At 38.7% G+C, this 23616-nt stretch overlaps 1 protein-coding gene across 1 annotated transcript in view; it reads left to right on the top strand.

Moving 5' to 3' along the window:
- The window catches only part of DPE1 (disproportionating enzyme), a 346819-nt gene that overhangs the window by 86303 nt on the left and 236900 nt on the right, over nucleotides 1–23616 (top strand). The window contains exons 3-4 of the mRNA XM_089431682.1: nucleotides 9437–9525; nucleotides 9654–9714. Of these exons, the coding sequence (XP_089287808.1) occupies nucleotides 9437–9525; nucleotides 9654–9714 (150 nt within the window). The remainder of the gene's footprint in view (nucleotides 1–9436; nucleotides 9526–9653; nucleotides 9715–23616) is intronic.

Genomic DNA, 23616 nt, shown 5'->3' with positions numbered 1-23616 from the left:
TATGTAATATTTAAACGTATGATATATAATATATGTTATATATGATATATGATATGATATATGTTATATATGGTATATATGATATATGTTACGTTCACCCCAAGCGTTACGACCAATGCCTCCAGCGGATATTACCGCAGAACCTGGGCAATTTTCAGCGTGCATACCAGATTTGGATCGGATGCACTCTGCAGATGCGACGGATAGCGGATGGTAGAACAGGGGCAGGGTGTGCTGTAGACTGCGTACAGGTGCGGAAGACTGCAGACTATGATGCCTGAACAGCGTGGGTTGTGGAAGCTACGGTGGGCAGAGATGGACGTGCTGTGGCACGATACAATGCAGCGAAATGGCGGACAGCGGAACAGTGATGAATATGTGCGGATGGCCAGCGGACAGGGGCAGCGGAGCAATACGGTCTATACAGCGGACAACAGAGTCAGCGGATGTACAGCCGGAGAATCGACCTGCTCTGATACCAGATGAAGTGTAAAACTTCTGGAGACAGAGAAATATATATGGAAATATTTTATTAAAAAGATGAATTACAGATGATGAATGATTACAACGTGGTTCCCGGCTTATATATCGCCATGGACACCCTTTGGGAAAGGGCATGATCTTATGATTGTGCCCTTTCGTCTAACTAAACCTAAAATTAAATAATAACCTAAAATTAACTAGTTTTTTACATAACAGACTGTTGCTACTTTGGAAATCGATTTGCTCAAAAATCGAACCTCTCAATTGATTTCTCCATCACCACATCAGTCTCCTCTTATAATCCTCTGTTGGAGCACCAACGACCAAGATTAAAACTTAATGAATGGCTAGGATCATCTCTGGATCGATTTGTGTGAGTTTCTAGATGATTCTTGCATTGACTTAATTAATATCGATTAATTAACCATATTCCATAAGTTTAGACTTAGGAAATATTTAGAAACTTGTTAATAATCTAATTAAGTCATTTCTAGGCGAAATTTCCAAAAACGATTTTTGGGTTTTGGAGGTCTCATGTATTGTAGCCTCTCCACAAAATTTCAAGGCTAGAACACATCCGATGCTCCAAAAACTAACACTCCCTCTTAGCGAGGAATGTGTTCTAGTGCTACGACACACCCTGTAGCAACACCTTGTCTCTGCATCATCACCTGTCACGCCGCTAATCTCTGGGCATACTGCCCACTAACCACTGCAACTTTGATATACACTACATCTGTGCTGCTGCTGACCCTACTTAACTGCTGCCGACACTGCATCTACACTCCAACTCCTTTTTATCTGTTGATGCTGCAATTGCAACATCTGCAACTAAAAGCATCCAAAATACTGAATCAACTATGATCAGTATGATGCATCTGTCTCTAACTGCTACTAGTCTCTGCACTATTGACTGAAGACTTTGCACTGTGCCAGTTGCACTGCTGCCAACTTTTCATTGCGCTCCCCAACATCTGACTGCTACTAGTCTCTGCAATTGTCACTCAGGCATCTGACTGCATCAACTGTCATTGATCCATCATGCTATTGAATACTGTGGGCCCCCGTAGCAAGGTATTGATCCATGAGGTGGACTCCTCAAGGATCCTACCCATCTGTAGTGCTCTGGGGCTACAACTCCAAATCACCCCACCTCACTCTTGGAGGTATGTCGGCGATCATAGCGAAGTCTTCCTCCAACCTGGAGGATAGCCTATCGATCTCAGCATGTGCTGCAACCTGGTCCTGCTTCTCCTCTTTGTCCTTCTTTCTGAGAGGACATTGGGTATTGTAGTGACCGAGTTCACCACACTTGAAGCACTTGACCTTCGACAGGTCCTTCTTCTTCTTCCTCTGCTCCCAAGGTCCTTAACTGGGACCCTTAGATGCAAGGGTCACATTCTCCTCCTCCTTCACTTGCTTCTGTCTGTTGCTGCTGCCACTGATGGAGCTCTTTAGAAGAGCTCGCCTCAATTCCTCCTGCTGCAAGTCAGCCCACATCCTGTCCCAATCTGGTAGCTTGTCTCTGCCCAATATGCTTTGGACAAAGATCTGCCATTCCTCAGAGACACTGTTGAGTGGCAATATCACAAGTTCTGTAAGTTGAGGTGCTGCCCCAACAGCTGACAATTGGTCCCAGACCTCCTGAATCCTGGTGAGGAAGGTGTCTATGCCTTCCCCCTTCTACATCCGAATGAGCCTCAGCGTCTCCTTGAGGTACATCTTCCGCTGCTTGGAAGTACCCTGATATAACGTGGCGAGTGTATCCCACATTTGCTTGGTAGTATCTTTGCCAGCTATATGTGAAACAACATGATCCTGGACTCCATCTAGGATCAATCGTTTCGCCCGTGCCATCTCCTTTCTGTACTCCTTCAGCTGATCTGCATCCTGGGGAACTGCTACCACTGCATCAATATATGTTTTCAGGCCAAACTCATATAGAAGGAAGGACATCCTTGCCTTACAGATGACGTAGTTGGAAGCCCCATCCAACTTGTCCTTTCGTGAATGGGCCTGTCTTTTAGACATGCCTTTTCACCTAACTTAATGACTATTTAACTTAATTAATATTTATATTTATTTTATTTAATTACTTGTTATGAATTATATTCATAACACTCTGCTCTAGCAAATTGTTGCAAAAACCACAGTGTTCAACTAGAGATTTGCTCAATGAAAAATCTGGGTTGCTCCCTCTGCCTCTAGAATCACTCGATCTGGTAGGATCGAATTTTTCTGCCCCTAATTTAGAAAAATCGAACCTTCTCTAGTAACTCGGCCTCCTGGTAGAATGATTGTGTTGCCCTTGGGAATTTTGGCCTACTGCCTACAATGAGCAGTGAAATTCCTTCTCTCTTCGCCTTTGAGCTCTCCGACTGATCCACTGCGCTTTGATACCATGTGAAAATTCTGAAAACCGGAATCCTATTGTAGCAACTAAAAATTATTCTCCTAATTGTTAAATTTATTTAACAATTTATTTGTTGTTTGCTATGAAAAATACTAAATAAATCACACTGCAATCTACACAAATAAATCTATGGAAGAATAAACGCTGGAAGAAATGCTAACACACACACATAAAAATAACATAGTTATTTTTTTGGACAAAAGTCCCCGGAAAAATCGAACTTGGGAAAACCGGTGCAGCAACTAAGGGTTTTATTATTAAGCAACAGTGAAATACATCTGAGTACAATTTGGATGTCGAATACTGGAAATCTTGTAGAGAAAATATTGGCATAAATCTAGTGAGGAAATTTCCTCACCCCACAGGCAAATCTGGCTCTGATTGCAGCGCCAAGTCAGACAACTGACTGCTGCTACTTTGAAAATCGATCTGCTTAGAAATCAAACCTCTCAATTGATTTCTCCATCACCACATCGATCTCCTCTTATAATCCTTTGTTGGAGCACCAACGACCAAGATTAAAAATTAATGAATGGCTAGGATCATCTCTGGGTCGATCCGTGTGAATTTCTAGATGATTCTCGCCTTGACTTAATTAATACTGATTAATTAACCATATTCCCTAAGTTTAGAGTAAGGAAATATTTAAAAACTGGTTAATAATTTCTAGGTGAAATTTCCAGAAACGGTTTTTGGCTTTTGGAGATCTCATGTATTCTAGCCTCTCCACAAAATGTCAAACCTAGAACACATCCGTAACAATATGTTCCCTCCCAAAACCTCTTTGGGTTTTCAAAAATTCATCCCCAGGTGTTCGGAAACTGATTTTTCAAACAATGACTAAAACAAGAAAAAACTGAATTGCGAAATCTGGAAAAATAAGCCTCAAAGATTCCTTCGAATCTCTGAAACCATTACACCTATGTAAAAACTGAAAGAGGTTTTTTTAAATGAGCTTGTTACCAACAAAAAATTCTTTTGGTTTTTAAAATTTCGTTTCGAACTGTTTGGAATCTGCACCCAAAGTTACTATGTTTTACATGAAAAATAGAGTAAAACAAAGTTTTTTCACTGATAGATTAATTATTAGCGCTCACTTGATCAAGTGTCCGCTCCTTCACTGACATGGAATCTGTCAACCCTTTGATTTTGACATAAAAAAGTTAAATTTTAAAATTGGCACTTATACTCCAGCTGTCAGCGTTTTTTATTAAACAAATTTAAAAGCTGTCGCTGATAATCCATTTGTTAGCACCTTTATTCAAAATTTTACAATTGGCGCTAAGAATGCAATTGTCAGCTGTGAAAATTCCTAATCCTCAAGGAACCCCTACTGCAACAAATCTGAATCTACTTCACCTACTTGATTTTAAGATACATTATCAAGTTATTCTCTGAATACTAAAGCAAATTACTTCTGCAGCCTACACTACTTTAATAATTGCATGAAATAGAAAACTGAGCAAAGAACAAGATACATAAGACACAATTATTTTTGGACAAAATAGTCCTCGAAAAAACCCAATGCGGGAAAACCGATGCGGCAACTCTGAGGGTTTTCTATTATTAAGTAGTAATTATGAATACAATGCTGGATGCTCTCCCGACAATCCAGTGACAGAGAAATACAATGGCGGAAAATCTGAATGAGTTTTACCTCACTTCTCCGGCAGATTCCGACTGATCCGACAACAAAACTGGCTAACCTTGGCTACTTCTGCGTAGGCCTCGCGTAGGCCTTGTGTCAGTCTTTCAGGCTCGGCATCAGCTCTGTGCTGTCTCTTCTGCCCACTGCATCAGCTTTCTTGGTTGTTCCCGTAGTTCCCCGACAGTTCTGGCTTTCTGCATGGAAGGCAGCTTTCTCCTCTGCACTGGCCCTTCTGGCTCTGTGTCAAGGTTGCGTGGGCCCAGACTGGCCCAGCGTCAGTCCTCTTGGCTGCTTGCTGCCTCCACTGGCTTCTCACCCCCTCTTTCAGTACTCCCGAACTATCCCTGCGCCTTTACTGCAAGATCTCCCCAATTGATTTTCCTCCTGAGAACTTCTCACCTCAGAAAATCGATTTCCTCAATCTCTCTGTGTGTATCTCTAAATGAACCCCAAGCCTCCTTATACTTTTCTCTTTGAGACTTCAACGACTGAGATTAAGTCTCTAATCAACGACTAAGATTAAAACTTGACTTGATCCGCCTTCTAGATCATTTTCACCCATATTTTGATTAATCCCATTAATACTTTAATTTTCCGAAGTTTAGACTTAACAACCCCATTAAAAATATTAATTATTTTAATAAAATACAATCCGGGTGGAATTTCACCAAACGGTTTCTGGGTTTTTTAGAACTCATGTGCCTTAGCCTCTCCACGAATTTTCATGGCTAGAGCACATCTGATGCTATCAAAAAATAACACCATTGCCCTAAAATTTTTGAAGTAATAAAAACTTACAATGCTGATATTAAAACTATGAAGCAAAACTGAGATAACACAATAGAGCCATTTTCAACACTTGGGTGCCTTCATCTTCACTTGGGTTTTTGCCTTCCTGTAGCAAGCCCAAGTTCCTCTCATTCCACATATGTTGTACTTTCCTTGCCCAATTAATAAGATGGCTCAACTTGGCATAGTTTTTGGTGTTTACTGTTGTTGTTGATGCATGGGTTAAAGTTTGTATGCATGTTTTTATTTTCTCTTGTTATCATTGTTATTTCCTATTAGGGATATTATAGGTTTCTATGGTTACCAAAAGACGTGATGCTCGTCCTTTTCATTGGCAAAGTTTCACAGTTACCCTATTATGAGGTTCCCTAATGAGGAAGACCATGTCTGTACAATAAATTTGTTCATCTTATACATAAGGGAAACGTGAATGATTACATGCACAAATAGGAAGTTTTAGCCACAAGACAAAATGAATTCGCAGATGAACAATTACTAAAAAAGTTTAGCTATGGATCGAAGGATTACATCTATAGTGAAATAAAGCTATGGAAACCTAAAATAGTTGAGAATGTTGGACATGCAATGAAATTAATTGAACAAAAGAAGAATTTCAACAAGCCATCATTCACCAAGGAAGGTGAAAATCGGCAACATGATTCAGATAAGAAGGGAATAACAAATGTAGATATTGGGGAGACAAATGGTTGCCAGGGCATAGATGCAACAATAAGAAACTATATATTTATGAAGCATAAAAGGACTCAGATTCTTTCAAAAATGGATCAGAGAGAGGGAAAGAGAAGAAGAACAATTGTTGTGTGGAAAAAAATGGACACCAAGAGATAGATGTGAAGACATGTCCTTACACTATTATAAAATTGTGTGGATGGAAGGCAAGTAGAAGAACAGAAGCGAGATGATGAAATCATGGTGCATACAACGCAAATTCAGACCGTGATGATACGCCACAAAAAGCATCACTAACTTCAATCTCATGTGCTCACCCGAATAGAAATGAAGACAACAAAATTCAAAGAAAGATACTTACTCCGAAAGACCAATTACAACCACCAATTACAAAATACGTTCCACCACATCTAAGAAAGGAATGGATCTAGTCTTTAACAAACAAACAAAGAAACCCTACAATTTTGCTAACAACCATGATAGAGATACCACAACCTAAGACCCAAAAGCTTAAAGGCATCATAAAAGATAGAAAGTCACAATTGTATAGAGATTGTTGTTTCTAAACAACTAAAATTTTTGGTGTACTCCACCAAAGACCTCATTGTGATGGTCGCTAATGGATCAAAAGGTCAAAGAAGTAGCAAAATGTCATAAGTTTTCAATTTAGATACAAGAGTTGGAACTGCAAACAGAACTCCATGCTCTACCACTTGAAGAGATGGATATGGTGCTAGGTGTGGAATGGTTGATGCAATTGGGAAGTTATACTACAAACCTTAAAGAACAATTCATGGAGTTTAATTGGCAAGGACAATAGTACAAATTATATCATGTTGAAGCTTCCACTATCAAGATGATGCAAACAAAAAAGAACCTCACCAACACTCAAAACACAAACGAAGTCAAACCCATAAATTTCACCATGGAGATGTGCCTTTTTAATGAATGATTTATGTTAATCTTGAATATTTTGATGAATGGCATTGAAAAGTTAGACACAAATTAAGAGTTGAAAACATACTTGGATTAATAATTTTTTTCAGAGTGTTTGTGAATACATCTAAATTTAGGCCAACCCTAGCCTTTAACCCATAGCTCCCTTGAACTTGTTGAAAAATGTAACTAGGTTCGGTCTTCATAATGACGTGTAATTGTGATTTTATGTAATTGATGTAAAGAAGAAAATAAAATTATTTTTGTAGTACTTGAATCATGGGTTTCATGATCAAGGAATTTTATTTTAGTTAAGGTTCCCATTGTGAACCTTTAGGTTTTGTCATCAAGTCATGAAAGTCGAATTGAGTCAATTTCATGTATGAACTTTGAAGGACCCTTCTTAGGTATGTTACATTTTTGTACGAGTCATTAAATGAATGAGAAGGCCCTCCAAGACCAAGCAAATGCTTCTCCTTCAAGTTGGCTTCAAGATGGAATAATGAAATTGCACCAAAAGACATGTCATCTCACCCTCATCTCATGTCAGCTTATTTGATGGGAAAACAAATATAAATAGGTAGCTCAACCTCATTTTAGAAGCCAGATTTTCGGTCAAGCATTAAAGACAGAAAAAGTGCAAAGATCACAAGGAAAGAAGCCTAGAATCAAGTGAAGAAAAGAAAGACCATCAGTGAGGTTATTTCAGATCTGTTTTAGGGTTGAATCTCTCCACATGCGAAGTATAGATGTTATCTGTTGCAAAAGGAGCCAAAGTATTGCAGTCCCATTGGAAGGTCAAGTCAAGGAGGAGACTAAGGTGTGTCTCAAGCCGAGTTGCCAAGGAAGCTGCCTCCAACTAAAGTGAAGGGAATCAGGGTTCCAAGGTTGATCATTCACACGTGTTAGGGTTTTTGAAGGAGGCCGAGAATTGCAGGAAGCCGAAATCTAAGGTGTAGCCAAGAAGGAAAGAAGAGTTAGCATTTTGAACATCAATGACTCAAGGAAGCAAAGGGTCAAGCTAAGAAGCCTTATGACTTGGTCTTGGAGAGGTGAATAGGTCAAGAGTATTGCTCTTGGTATTCGTGAATTGAAGTCTCTATAAGAAGAAGAATTTGTTTGCGTTTTTCCTTTAAAGTGGGAGAGGTTTTGGCCCTGGCTGATAGCCTACATTCTGTGTCTCTTGTCTCTTATTGTTTATGCATTGGTAGCTGTTTGATGAAGAAGAACACTATAATAATTTAATGAAAGAGAAGATCCTAATCTAAAGAAGTAAAAAACATTCAGAAGCAGTTATCAAAAGAAGAGGAATCACCTAATTGCTATGCCCTAGATTTCTCAACAGAACCCAAATCTGGATTTTACTCCATGGACCTCAAACACTAGTTTTCCATACCTTTATTTGGTGGGTTTATGTTGTAGGATCCTTAAGGGGCACTTAACTTAATATCCTTGGGTTACTTGAAGTCTTGAACCCTAAGCCTACTAGGGAAGTCTCCCTTGTGTTGGATTGTGTCCTTCACTAAAGAGGGGAGTGGCTGCTGAGATGACAATGACAATACTCATGTGTGTTGCAGATTGTCTAGGTCACCTAGTGAGGCTATGTATTAGGTGCTAGATTTTGTTGAATACTGCCACTATTGTTGTTGAACAATGGAGTAGTTTATACAAGTAGTCATCTTTCCAATGTGTTCCCTAGAAAGTGTGAGCTATCATCTTCGTGACATTCAGATATATCTTAGTCAAACATAGGCATGGGTATTTACTATTTATCTTGAGTGTAGTGTTTCCTTATACTGGTTGTTTGCAATCTTAAATGGTACCTTTTAGAGATGCACGAAGGAATGGCTAGGCAGGGCATTTTTGATTGAGAAGCAATGCTGATGGCTGTTTTGTATAGAGGTACTATTTACCTGGCTTAATTTGATGTAAGCATTCATCTACTAGTCTGGAATTTTCATACCTTGGTATATATTTTTGACACATGACCCTAGACTTGACCTTGTTCTAATTTGCTAACCATCTGCTTGCTGACATTTCTTTGAGATTTTGTGATAACATTGCTTTTTAATAGCATTTATGTGTTTATTTTCTAGTTGTGACTGCTTCCATTTGTCCTGATTACCATCTTTGTTTATATTGAACTAACAAGGAATCATGTAACTCATTTTATCAGTGATGACAAAGTTTAACTCCTAGTAATTGTGTTCCAATTTGCTGTAATGTGCACTTGCTTATCACTTTTGAGTCTTGAAAGCTAATTAGCTCATTGAAACTCAAGATAATATGGTGTTATTTTGGTCTGCCTTAAACTTGTCTGTTTTTTCTTCTACCTTTGCTAACAACTGGAATTCCAAACCATTAAACAATCCTTGTGTCAATGAACTTAAGGACAATATTTAGACATTGTTATGTCATGTGTAATTTGTTTGATCAAACATGTTGAATTAAATATTAATTGTTTGTCTGAAATACAGGATGCAAATTGTGGGAATACCCTCTTGATTTCTCTCGAGGAGCTTGTCAAAGATGGTCTTTTATCTAAAGAGGAGCTTCCAGAACTGATGTTAGCTTCTTCAATAAACATCTTGAGCCTTTGATGTTAAAACACAGATCATCTTTCAATGGTGGTTTTATATTTTAATTCACATTCATAACTGAAGCTAATAATATATTTTTCCTTTTTATTTGAAGGCCTGTGAAACGCATAGACTTCACCACAGTTGCCAAAGTCAAGGAACCTTTAATTGCAAAGGTAATATGGTAAAAAGTAGAAAATTTTCTGACAAGTTTTTTGCAAATGTTATTCTTGTCTCTTCTTTGAACTGTTTCATGTAAGTTGTAATTTGTACTTTGTTAGACACATTGGTCCTTACTTACACTTTCCAAGGTCTGTTTATTTGCAGGCATATTTGCATACATACATCCATAGTGTCATATCTTAGATTCTTCACTAAATCTCTTAGCTTTACATGATAACAACAATATGGGTGGTGTTACAACAAAATCTAGCAAGCCCAAATAATGTAAAGTCCCAAGCGTCAAGGGGGCTAATCTTGCATAACATAGGAAGGCCATCCACTGTCACCAAAGTAGCTCTTCCTCTCACTTTTGGTTCTCTTCTCCAATTGAAAGGGGGATTCCTAAGAAGGTAGGATTGCTAAAGGCATAGTTGCATTACTCATACATGGAATGTGAATGGTAGTCCCTTTGGGAACTCATGTTGTAGCTCTCTTAAGTGCCTTTGATCCCTCACAAAGGTAATAGTTAGGGTTTTGGTTGCTAGGGCATCAAAATATCCATACTCCTTTGCAAGATCTAGCTAATCTCAATTATCCATAGACTCCAACAACCCAAGGACTAGGCTTGGCCAAGTCTTGTTGGTGATCAAACCACTTTTTATCCATAAATTTCAATTCTCTCTCCCTATAATTCACCCTCTTAAGGCCAAGTGACCAACTAGGGCTTAGTGCGATTTGACTAGGAAGGAGATATTTGGTTATGGAAAGTCCAAACATTGAGGGTTGTAGTGGTTCCCTTAAAATCATTTTCCTTGGTGGGCATACATTCCAATTTCATGCATAATATCTCTTGCTCTAATTGTTTACCCTAGGGTAAAACCCTAGATTGGATATAACTTCAAATTGAGGGCTTCTTGAGGGTTTCATGTGCCATAACTATGAAAGTTTTAACTCTATTGCAACAACTAGAAATTATTCTTCTAATTGTAAATTAATTAAGAGTTTATTTGCCTACATAAACAATGAATAATTCACAACTGCAATTTTCACCAAATTAAAATACTGCGGAAGATAAGCTAGAATTTGAGAAAATACCGGCACACACACATAAATTTGACACAGTTATTTTTGGACAAATGTCCTTGGAAAACCCTATTTGGGAAAATCGGTGCAACAATTGAGGGTTTTTATTATTAAGCAGCGGTGAGAAAATTTCGAGTACAATAAATATTGCCAAATTGGCGAATCTATCGAAGAGAAATAGTAGCCAAAATTCTCTGAGGGAAATTACCCTTTCTCAAAGCAATCTCGTCACTTGACTACCTTTGAAAAGCTAGTCGTCCAACCAGTTCTGCACAGGCCTTGCGTCACCCTAGTGCAGTCCCTCAAACACTTTGCTTGAATTAGCTGCCACTCTAGCCGTCTTGCTCGCTGCTAATTGGGAAAATGCTTCTTTGGCCTTCTGGAACCTGTTCCCGGACTTTGGAACTGAAAACGTCTTCCTCTTCAACTGGATCAAATTGCTCTTTTGAAGCCACTGCGCAGCCCTTGCGCTACTTCCTAGAGAAAATCTCGACCTTCTCTTTCTAACTCTCCGGAACTGGAAAAACTCCTCCTTTCTCATTGTCCCTGTGCCTTTCTGTCTATGCTTCCCTTATTTGGCTCAAACTCTCCCAACAACTATTGCCGCTCTCTTGCTCGAACTCTTCCGACAACTTTTACTGCTCTCTAGAAAATCGAACTGCCTAAGGAAAATTGAACTCAAGTGTGTGTTCTCCATCTACCCATCGACTTCTTATAATCTTCTATTAGGACTCCAATGGCCAAGATTAAAACTTAATCAAGGGCTAAGATTATTTCCCAGTTGATCCGTGTGAGTTTCTAGATGATTCACACCTTTCTCAATTAATTCTGATTAATTAACCCCTTTTCCTAAGTTTAGACTTAGGAAATATTTAAAAATAGGCTAATAATCTAATTGAGACACTTCTAGGTGGAATTTCCAGAAACGATTTATGGGTTATGGAGAAATCTTGTGTTTTAGCCTCTCCACAAAGTTTCGAGACTAGAACACCTCTGATGCTACAAAAACTAATACTCCCTCTTAGCGAGGAAGGTGTTCTAGTGCTACACTACTGCTACAACACCCTGTCTCTGTATCACTCTCTGTCACGCTGCTGATGTCTGGCCATTGTGATTGTTTGCCATTGCCCACCAACCATTGTGCAACTTTGATGCTGCATCTATGTTGTTGCTAACACTGCTATGCTGCTGCCAACTCTGCATTTGCATCGCAAATTCCTCTCATCTGTTGTTGTTGTGACTGCAACAATTGCAACTGATAAGCATCCTAAATACTGAATCAATTGTATCTCATGCTGCATTTGTCTCCTAAGCATCTGACTGCTACTAGCCACTGCACTGCCCACTGAAGAATCTGCGTTGTTGCTGAGCCTCCTACTTTACTGTCAACACTGCACTACGCTCCTCAGCACTTGACTGCAACAAACTAAATTTATATAAAAAAAAACACAAATAATGTAAAAGACAACAAATAAGGCTAATGATTAATTAGTTAGAACTTAATGAAAAGGTATGTCCCTAAGGACATAACCATTAGTGAAAGGGTACTTACCTGGCTATATGTACAGGACCCTCATTCTCATTTGTGTCATCCTACATCAATTCCTTTTATAATATACAATTTACGCATACTATCCTACTATGGATGTCTTTGTCCCGAAGTATTTTAAATATTTTTGTTGCGTATACGACTTTTGGTCGTTATATTGGTATCAGAGCTTCCTCTGATCCAACCTTTGGCCACCAACCTGTCATCAACTGTGTTGCTGTCGTGATTCTAGCATTTTGCTATCAGTTTTGGAGTTTCTCCAGCTTGCTGTTAGGCCTTTGACCATTAAAAAAAATTATATAGAAAAAAATCAATGAACTAAAAAAAAAGAGAAAAAAATTATATCTATTTTCTTTAAAAAAAAAAAAAAAAAAACAAAACATTATATATATATATCAATGTTATGAAAATCGTTATCGGGAGTAATTTGGCGAGGGGAAAAAATCGGGAAATAATTGTAAAATACAAAAATATTCATTTTTTTCAATTTTTTTAATATCTAAAGCATCTACAACATAAAATAAATACATTGACACATAAATATGATAAAAGAACTAATATATAAGATGTGTAATACCATTTCTAGTGCTACATCACACATAACAGTGAATCATGTCCTGAATAGTAAGTCCTGACTCCTGAGTCACAACTCAGCCTCAAAATATCAACAAAAAATATAATAATATATATCATATCATGAGTCATAATGTCATATACAATGAAATGAACCAAATAATTAATACTATTGATTTCCTTTGCCCCTCTTGCGAGGAAATTCAATAGCTTTCCCTCTCCCTGCAGATGTAGATGCTGGTGGAGTTGGCAGTGGACTCTGCTGTGCTTTAGAAGCTGAAGAATTAGGAGCTACAAGAGGTAGACCATGTCCTCTACTGGTGGCAGGGGTAGCCTGGCTAGGTGGTGTCACCTCCTCCTCCTGCTCCCCCTCTACGCCTTCCACTACCTCCTGCTCTAACGAATCATCGACAGATTCCATGAGAGGCCTCTCGGCCTTAACCCTCCATGCAGCAGTGGTGTCAATCCCATCCAATGAGATGGCCTCCATATCAGGTATCCTCTCAAGTTGCTTCACCCATAATCGAATATTGTAGTAGACGTAGACCATGTCATTAAGTCATTGGGTCTCCAACCTGTACAAAGATCATAAAATAATAATTATAAAAAAAATTATTGAATGAATTCAAAAAATTAACTGGAAATTTGGAATATTTTAAGTTTTAAGTTTAACCTGTTGCGCTTCTTGTTGTGTATTTTTTCAAATACACTCCAGTTGCGCTCTCATCTTGAGGAGCTACATGGTTGGCTGAGGATTCAAATGGCAAGCTTTTGCAGATGGGGTACTTTGGCACTATAACGAGTCCACCATACATTTACAACAAAAATACAAATAAGATAAACATGAGAAAAACAATGAAATTTGAAAGTTGAAGCAAAGTATGAAGCTATGAACTTGAAGAGACAATGAAATTTGAAAATACCTGGCATTGTAGTCTTCCTATCAGTTACTGGCATCTCAAAGCCAAATGTGCTACCTGCCATCCTGTATATCTCCATTTCTTTGGAGATTTCTGCACGTTCTGCTGGAGATCGCACCATCCTCTGAACACAGGTTAAGAATCTATTCATGATCTCAGCATCAAATAAGAACCCACATGGGTAAGAAAATGCAAGGTTCAGATAGATCCATGCAACATGAATGGGATGATAGAGTGTGTTGTTTCATCGTTCATCAATCACTTCCCATAGGAGGAATTGTTTTTGAAACCCCTCATCTCCCTTATCATCATAGTAGGCCTGAATGGATTCTTTGGCCCTGTCCATGACCTCATACAAATAGCCCATTGCAAGCTTCTCACCATCAGGTAATCAAAGAACCTTTACAAAAGGTTCAGTAACGGTGCACACCTCCTGCACTCCCGCCCAGAACTCTTCCTGGTATGAAACTAATCTGCATATGGCCTCTCCCTCTGGTTCACGGCTCATTGTCAAAGCATGCCACTCCTCTGAAAGAAACATTCTCTTCACATCCCACATAGAATTCAAGAGGGATTGAAGATATATGAAACTGGTGGCAAACCGTGTAATGGCGAGGCGCACCAACTCCTCCTTGTTGGTGAATTTTCTCATCAAGCTAAGCACATATGCATGATTATATATAAATTTTGTAATGCTTTTTGATGAGTCAACAATATCTTTGACAAAGGAAAATTTTCCTATGTCCTTCAACATCAAATCAATACAATGTGCAGCACAAGGTGTCCAAAATAAAGTAGGATGCCTCTCCATAAGCATCTTGCCAGCAACAACATAATTTGCAGCATTGTCCGTTATGACTTGGACAACATGTTCTGGACCCACTTCCAAAATAAACAAATCCAACAAATCACATAATAATTTTGCATCTTTGATATGTGAAGATGCATCAACGGATTTCATAAACATTGCCCCCTTGGGACAACTAACCAAGAAGTTTATAAGGGTTCTCCCCTTTTGGTCGGTCCAACCATCTCACATCACAGTGCATCCTGTTTGTGCCCATGATGCCCTAAACTCCTCCAATCTTTTGGTGTAGTCAACCGTTTCCTCTTGAATAATGCGGCCTCTAAAGTCATCATAAGAGGGGATTTTGTACCCTTGGCCAACAGTTGCAATAGCATCAACAACAGGCTGGAAAAATGGATTATTCCTTGCAACGCTGAAAGGAATATCACTCCAAAGGAGAAACTTGCCCAACAACTTGTCATCTTATTCTTTCTCATTTTTTTTAAGTATTGAAGTGATAGATGGTTGTGAACCAGGCGTGGTTCTAGGAACAAAAAATGATGAGGCAACTACAGGGTTGGTTGTAGACATTGATGCTGAAGTAGAACCAGTGCCACTTCCATATTCACCTCCTAACACCTTCCTTGCTAGTTGCTTCTTCAGTTCTGCTTTGGCCACTCTCTCTTGCTCTAATTCTTCCAATGATCTCATGGCTCTTCGGATGATTTCCGCATTTGTATTGTTGCAAGGCCCTATATCATGTCCAGGGATTTGTGCAAGGTGATGCTTCAATCTATAAACCCCCCTAACAGATGCTGCCCACACAACTTGCAAGACAATTTCAATCTATCAAACCCTCCATCAGGTTCACCAAATTCCCACAGAGGGTCCAATTTCCTTGGCATGTTTGTAACTTGGTTGAACTCTTGAGTTTTAATGTAAGATGAAGTTTGAACTTTGAAGTTGAACCTATGGCACAATAAGAATTGCAAGTTACAAAAATTAAAAAAAATTACATACATGACACAACAAATTGAATTTTTGACAAACAAATTAAAAAAACTTCAACTCAATCCAAAATGAACTCTCTCCACTCTATGCAACAAAAATGAAAAAAAAAACACCATCAAATCCACTCAAAAATCATTGATAATCAATGGGTTATAGAAACCCAAGCAAAAACAAGAAAAAAACCAAAACAAAATGGCCAAATTTAGTGCCCATACTTGGAAACCACGGTTTGCCGGAGAAATTTGATCCAAAGACGAAGTTCTCTTGCTTGGGATGCTAAAATCTCCAAGCTTCCTCCTCCTCTGCCCTAGTAGATGCCTTCTAGGGTTCCTCTCCTCAACTCTCAATCCATGCCACTGTTTGTTCAAAATGACAAAAAAAATTCATGTTTTCCCTTATAAAACGCGATGTCTGCCGCCCTTGCGATAACTTCCCATCGAATTGCGATAATTTCGAAATAATCACACTTTTTTGAAGTAATTGTGATTATTTCACCGATTTTTTGGAAAAAAAAAGTTGCGTAGTAATTGGGCGAGTTTATCGGGGATTTGAAAAAGTTGCGATTTTTTGATGTTATCACGATAATATCGCGATTTGCGCAACACTGATATATATATATATATATATATATATATATATATATAATTCATTAAAAAAAATTCATATTACAGAAAATTTACCAGCGGCCCTGTACGAAAAGTCATTGAAACCAAAACAAGGGAAAAGCAACACTAAAGGTTACATCCATGAAATTAGGTTGGTTGAACAACACCCAGCCGCCATCGATTGCCACGAACCAGCCGTTTCCTCCTTGACTGCCATCGAGATGTCGTCCACCGAATCGGTTGACTGACCTGTAGCACTTGCCACTGCGACCAAGCCATTCTATTTCGGCTACCCTTCCACACCAACCTGTTGTCGCCCTCCAATCCTGAATTGTTGCAACTGGCCACCAAAGCCTCTGCAATCACCGCCAACAGGAGCCGCTGCTGACGACATTGTGCACTTGCAACAGCGGGAATTGGTCCTACATCGCCACCCACAATCCGTTCAAGCCAACGCCAGAGCCACCCGTTGCAAGTAGCTGTTGTATCCCACCCATTGCACGCAGCCATCGGAAACCACCACCGCCGCCATTTCATACCATCTGTCAGACCAGGAGTAACTCCAGTTTGGCAGAAAACTGATACGATTTATTTCATTAGGTAGCTATTGTTATATACAAAGAATGTGACTGCTCAGTTCATCTTCTGATGACTGTTCACATTCCAAATTCACCCAATCGCACAGGATTAGGTGTCAACATTCCCCCCCCCTTAATCTGAAGGGATGTTGGTGAGTCCAAGCATCGTTTTGAATCTTTCAAGCTTTTCTCTTCCAAGCGCTTTGGTGAAGATGTCTGCAATTTGCTCATTTGTGGAACAATGACGGAGATGGATTGTTTTGGCCTCAACATGATGTCGGATCAGATGATATTTAGTATTGATGTGCTTTGTGCGATCGTGGAACTTTGGGTTCTTGGCCAACTTTATTGCAGAGGTGTTGTCAATCATGAGTGGAGTTGATTGTACTTGTTTTACCTGCAAATCTTCAAGAATTTTCTGAGCCACACAATTTCTTTCGTTGCTTCAGCTGCTGCCACGTATTCTGCTTCTGTTGTGGAAACTGCTGGAACTGATTGTTTGCGTGATCTCCAAGAGACAGCTCCTGATCCAAGACTCATAGCATATCCTGAAGTAGATACCCCAGTTTCTTTGTCTCCATCGAAGTCTGAATCAGAGTATCCAATCAAGCTGAAGTCGTCCACCTGTGTATACTTGATTCCAAGGTCTTGAGTTCCCTTCAAGTACCTTAGAACTCTTTTTGCAGCAGACCAATGTCCTTCACAAGGATTTTGCATAAACCTGGAGAGGATTCCAACAGCAAATGAAATGTCTGGTCTGGTAGTAGTGAGGTAGATGAGACTTCCTACAAGCTGTCTATACTTTGTTGCATCCTCAAATTCCTTTCCTTCAATAGATGTGAGCTTTAAGTTTTGTTCCATTGGAGTAGAAAGAGGATTGCACTCTGTCATGCCAAATTTGTTTAACAAATCTCCAATGTATTTCTTTTGAGAAAGAAATATGGATTTTGGATGTTGGGTTACTTCAATGCCAAGATAGTAATGAACATAGCCCAAATCAGTGATTTCAAAACTTTTCCCCAATTCCTTCTTTATGGATGCAATGTAGCTTTCATTGTTCCCTGTCTTTAAAAGATCATCTACATATACCACAAGATATACAACTGTTTTGCCAACTTTCTTGACAAATAAAGTTGCATCATCAAGATCAAAATGATTGAAGTTGAGTTTCAGAAGATGCTCAGTTAGTTTTTCATACCAGGCTCGCGGTGCTTGTTTGAGGCCATACAAGGACTTCACAAGTTTGCATACTTTTTGTTCATGTCCTTTCACAGCAAATCCTTCAGGCTGGGACATAAAAACATTCTCTTTTAGATATCCATTCAAGAAGGCGGTTTTTACATCCATTTGATGGACTTTCCAACCGTTCTGAGCTGCTAGTGCAAAGAGTGTCCGGATGGTGGCCCATTTTGCTGTGGGGGCAAAAGTTTCCTCATAATCGACCCCTTCCTTCTGTGCAAAACCTTTTGCCACAAGCCTAGCTTTGTGCTTGTCAAGTGAGCCATCAACTTTGTACTTGTTCTTGTAGACCCACTTGCAGCCAATTGGTTTGGTTCCAAATGGAGGATCAACCAGCTTCCAAGTGCCATTCTTTATGAGGGCATTATACTCTTTTTGCATTGCTTCTTTCCATTCATCATGAGAAGCAGCTTCTTTGAAGGAAGTTGGTTCAAAATCTGTAGACAAGTTCAATTCCCAATCATAAGTAACATCCATATCAACAGGTGAATTAGAGTCATCTACATCACCTCCATTTTGTCGGTTTGAATTTCTGGTTCCTGTTTTTCCAATTTCATCAGGATGAACACTTTCAAGTGTCTTTGTCAGCCACTTTGGGGGACCTTTTTGAGATGGTCCAGGCTGCTCTGTTGATTGAGTCGGGACTGAATCAAGATTGAGTCTCCCAATTCTATCAATTACATCACTTAAAGCATCATCCATTGTTGGAATTTCATTCGGGGGAGAGTGTTCTTTAGAAGAAGATTCCACATGTTGATCTAGTATAGGAATCCCCCCTTCAAGATGTGGAATCTGATTATCAAATTCTTGAAATGATTTCGTCTTTGCGAATCTATCCAAGCGATCAAGTTGCCGCTCAACAACATTGTCAGATTTGGATGATTCAAGAAAAATTACATCTCTAGATACAACAAACTTTTTATTTACTTCATCATAGAGGCGGTATGCTTTGGAGGTGTTTGAATACCCCAGGAAGATACACTTACGACTTCTAGCACCAAGTTTGTTTCTATGTACCTTTGGTATCAAAGCACAACAAGTGGAACCAAAGATCCTGAGATGTTTTACCGAAGGAACATGTCCATACCACATTTCATAAGGAGTCTTGTTTCTTATAGCATTAGATGGACATCTATTCTTTATATATGCAGCACATAGAACAGCATCAGCCCAAAACATTATCTTTACATTTTTGAAGAAAAGCATGGATCGTACCATATTCAAGATTGTTCTATTCATTCTTTCAGCTACACCATTCTGTTGGGGATTATAAGGCACAGTGGTTTGATGTTTGATCCCATGTTGGCGAAGATAGTTTTCAAATTCATTTGATGTATATTCTTTTCCATTATCAGTGCGAATAGACCCAATATGAGATTGTGCATCATTTTCAATCCATTTATGGAAATTCTTGAATGTTTGAAAGGCATCAGATTTGTTCTTCAATAAATAAACCCAACACATTCTGGTGTAATCATCATTAAATGTCATGATATATTTATTTCCATTTGCAGAAGGAACAGGCATTGGACCACATAAATCTGAATGAATGAGTTCAAGCTTCCTATGTGCTCTTGAATGTGAATCATGAAAACACTGTTTGCTATGCTTTCCTAGAATGCAAGCATCACATTGCTTATGTTTCCTAGGAATTGTAGGCAAACCAGCAACACCATTTTTCTTCAATAAGCGGAGACTGTCATAGTTTAAATGTCCAAATCTAGCATGCCATAATAAACTTGATGGAAGTGTACCTTCTTCATGATGAGAAATATATGAGAAATGTTGTGCATGAGCAGAGGTTCCTTGCAGTTTGAGAAGCCTTTCTTCTTCTATTCCCCTCATGACAAGTGAGTGGTCAGATGCTTTTCTTACCTCAAGCTTGCCATCAAACATATGAATGGAGTGACCTTGCTGGCGGAAGTGAACCAATGACAACAAGTTTCTTTTGAGCTGTGGGAGATATAGAACATGATCCAGAAGAAAGTCTGGACGACCAGGCAGTTTAAGCCTGATTGTGCCAAGCCCTGATGGCTTGATTTTTGACTGATCTGCAAAGTATACTGCTCCATCAACATTGTCAGTGAAATCTTCAAAAAAATCTTTTCTATGAGTCATATGACAGGTTGCTCCTGAATCAAGCAACCAATCATTTTTCGAAGAAGCAAGTGAAGCATTAAACAAATCTTCATTTACTCCAATGTTACATTGTGCCTCAATATAGTGAGCGGATTCAGGTGCTTTACCTTTGTCTGTATCATCAGTTTTACCTTCCTGTTGGTTTCTTTTCTGCTCAATATTGTCCCATGGTAGCTTGCATGTAGAAGCATCATGTGATCCATTTCTTTTGCAGCAAATGCAGTGTAAGTCTGCCTTTTCTCCTTGAGAATGTCTGCCCCCCCTGCCTCTGAAGTATCTTCCTCTTCCTCTTCGTCCACCTCTTCCTCTTGTAGAATCTTGAGCAGGATGCTTTTCTTTATGAGCAAGGCACACAGTCTCTTCAGAAGATTCAGGGGCTGTCTTCTTTCCAAAGGCTTTTTTTCTTTCAGCAAACTTTTTCACAAGAGAGTCAAAGGTTATATCTTTAAGATTTCCATTTGCTTGTAAAGACTCAAGATAATTGGAGTAGGTAGGATAGAGTGCCTTGAGAAAAGCAATAAGAGGGATATCCAGCTCAACCTTAGTGGATTTGAATCATTTGATATCATGCATTATAGACTTTACTTCAAATGCAAGAGCAAGAGGATCATTATTTTTCAGTTCAAGAGTGAAGAGTTTAATCATGAGCTGAAAAACTTCAAGTGCAGAATGTGAGTCATAGAGTTCTTTCAGCTTTTGTAAAGCTTCAAAGGCAGTTGAATATGCTGAAATATGGCGACTCACCTCTTCATTTATAGATGCTGCGATTAATGCATAGACTTTGCTGTTTTTGTTTTCCCAAATGACGAGCTCTTTGTCTGATGTAGGCTGCACTGGGTCATTGTCTGCTTCTCCGACACACACTCCTTTCCACAACTCATTGAAGATGAGGGTGTGTTTTATCATCCAGGACCATTCAGGATAGTTCTCCTTGCCAGTGAGAACTATTCCTACCATAGAGATGATTGAATGCATTCTGTAAAAAAATACTTCTGCTGATAAAAAAAAACTTCTGCTGATATACAGTGAAATTGTACTCAAAAAATTTCTGTGGGAAATAATTTTGGTTGTTTAAAAATAATCAATCATTCACCGCGAGCTCTACAAAGTTGGAGCAGCAACGGCATCAACCGCGAGCTCTACAAAGTTGGAGCAGCAACGGTATTACAATTTCAAAGTTCACTGAAAAGACTAAAAAAAATCACCATAAATCCCTTTGATTCTCTAGACTTTGAAGCCAGTAATAAAAATATGGCAGCGTTAAAGTGCTGGATAGTTTTTAAAATATGGGACAACGTTAAATTTGTTTTAAAGACATACTAAAAAATGCGCTGGATCACCATTGCCAATCAATATATACCATTTAATATACAACATTCAACGCAAATGGGAATGCAAAAAAAAACTTTCCGCACTCAACCATATACCATATACCAGGTCATACCAAAACACATTCATCATATGCTGAACACTTTATGAAACTGTGACCACAAAGCCCTTCCGTGTGCAGTGGTACCATGAAGTTCCAGCGTCTCTTTTGCAGTGTTCCCTTTTCCTGCGACCCTCTTCTGGCAGAGGCAGGAAAACACCATGTACTTGTCAAGTGGTGACAGTAAATGCAGGCGACGAAGGGTGGCTTAGGTTGTTACTGCTTCGTTGAACAATCGATACCATATATATGATTTAAATGCGCTGTCCATTCAAAAATATACCAATCGATACCCGCAGATCGACAGTTACCCTTCCGCATTCAAATGTCGATACAGGAGTTGTCTCCCATGCAGAGATACCAGGAGCTGGAAAATAACATCAAGCTCTATGTATTCATCATGGACAACTGTGAAGAGTTGATCCCGGAATACCTTAGCTTTGTAAAGGGTGTCGTGGACTCTGAAGACCTTCCTCTGAATATTTCTCGCGAAACTCTCCAACAAAACAAAATATTAAAAGTTATTAGGAACAGTTATTAGGAAAAGTTTCACATGAATGGAGTCTTGTGAACAAACAGAAGCCTATCTGGATGAGAAAACCAGAGGATATTACGAAGGAAGAATATGCGGCATTTTACAAGAGTCTGACAAATGACTGGGAAGAACATTTGAGAGGCGTATTGAACAGTTGAGAGGCGTATTGAACAATTGAGAATATCGGAACAATGAGAGGCGATCCTTCTCCCTTGTTCGAAATTTTGTTAAAATTGTAGACTCCAGATCTTTTGCGTCATGAATAGCTGCATGGACAAAGTCTGCAGCAAGAATGCTTGACTATTCAGTTTCAGATGTGGTCAGAGACAGGCTGCAGCTTATGAGAGACAGATGCGTTAATTATGGACAGAGCCTAGTGGCGTAGGAATATGGACAGATGCATTAATTATGGACAGAGCATAGTGGCGCAGGAATATGGACAGATGCGTTAATTATGGACAGAGCCCAGTGGCGCAGCTGAAAGGAATATGGACAGATGCGTTAAGGCAATGATACACAAGACAGAGGTCAGTCAGAACAGTGCTCAAACCAGCGTACAACCCACAATAGCAAAAATGAAGGGAGTTACAACTATTTTGAGAACTGGCTCTGATACCATGTCAGGCCAGGAGTAACTCCAGTTTGGCAGAAAACTGATACGATTTATTTCATTAGGTAGCTATTGTTATATACAAAGAATGTGACTGCTCAGTTCATCTTCTGATGACTGTTCACATTCCAAATTCACCCAATCGCAGAGGATTAGGTGTCAACACCATCGAATCTCCGACTCCCGCAGATCAACCAGTTAAGCCACGATCAACGGTTGCTGACGTTTCAGACATAGCGTTATAAACTTTCGATTGGGGTAGCATAACATAATTTAATATAATTTAATTAAAATCTATTAATTAATTCATATAAATTAATTAATTTATATCGTTTAATTAATTAAATTATATTTTAGTCATTTAAAAAAAAAAGAATAATAATAATAATTTAATTAATTAAAGTCAATTAATTAATTAAATTATTAAAAAAAAGGAAAATAGAAAAAAATTAATTAATTACTTAAATTAAAAAAAAGAAAAAGAAAAGAAAAATAAGGGCTTATATTAAAAAAGAAGAGGCAATTACATAATACCTTAAGTCATCTCGACGAAACAAATGGGATCAATCATTTAAAAAAATGGAGCTCAATTCTAAATGACGAAGGAAGAAAGGTTTTCCTATAATAGTCTTTCAGTTACAGATCATGGAGTAATTACATTAAAAGGAAGTATCCAAGGAAGAGAAGTTAATGTTGCCATCAACCCAAGCAATGATAAAAATTATATCAACATAACCTGGCAAATCAGTTATTAATTCTAGAGCTAAGCATTTGTGTAAAGAAAAATATTTTTGACCAAAAAGAGTATAAAAGTAGTGATCTACAAGTGACAATAGGTCATTATGAGTACATATCTCA

This window comes from Pinus tabuliformis, chromosome 5_1, assembly GCF_031772625.1.
Source record: "Pinus tabuliformis cultivar Carrire ecotype Pingquan chromosome 5_1, CPIR1, whole genome shotgun sequence".
NCBI lineage: Eukaryota > Viridiplantae > Streptophyta > Pinopsida > Pinales > Pinaceae > Pinus > Pinus tabuliformis.
This window is presented reverse-complemented; position numbering and strand designations above follow the sequence as displayed.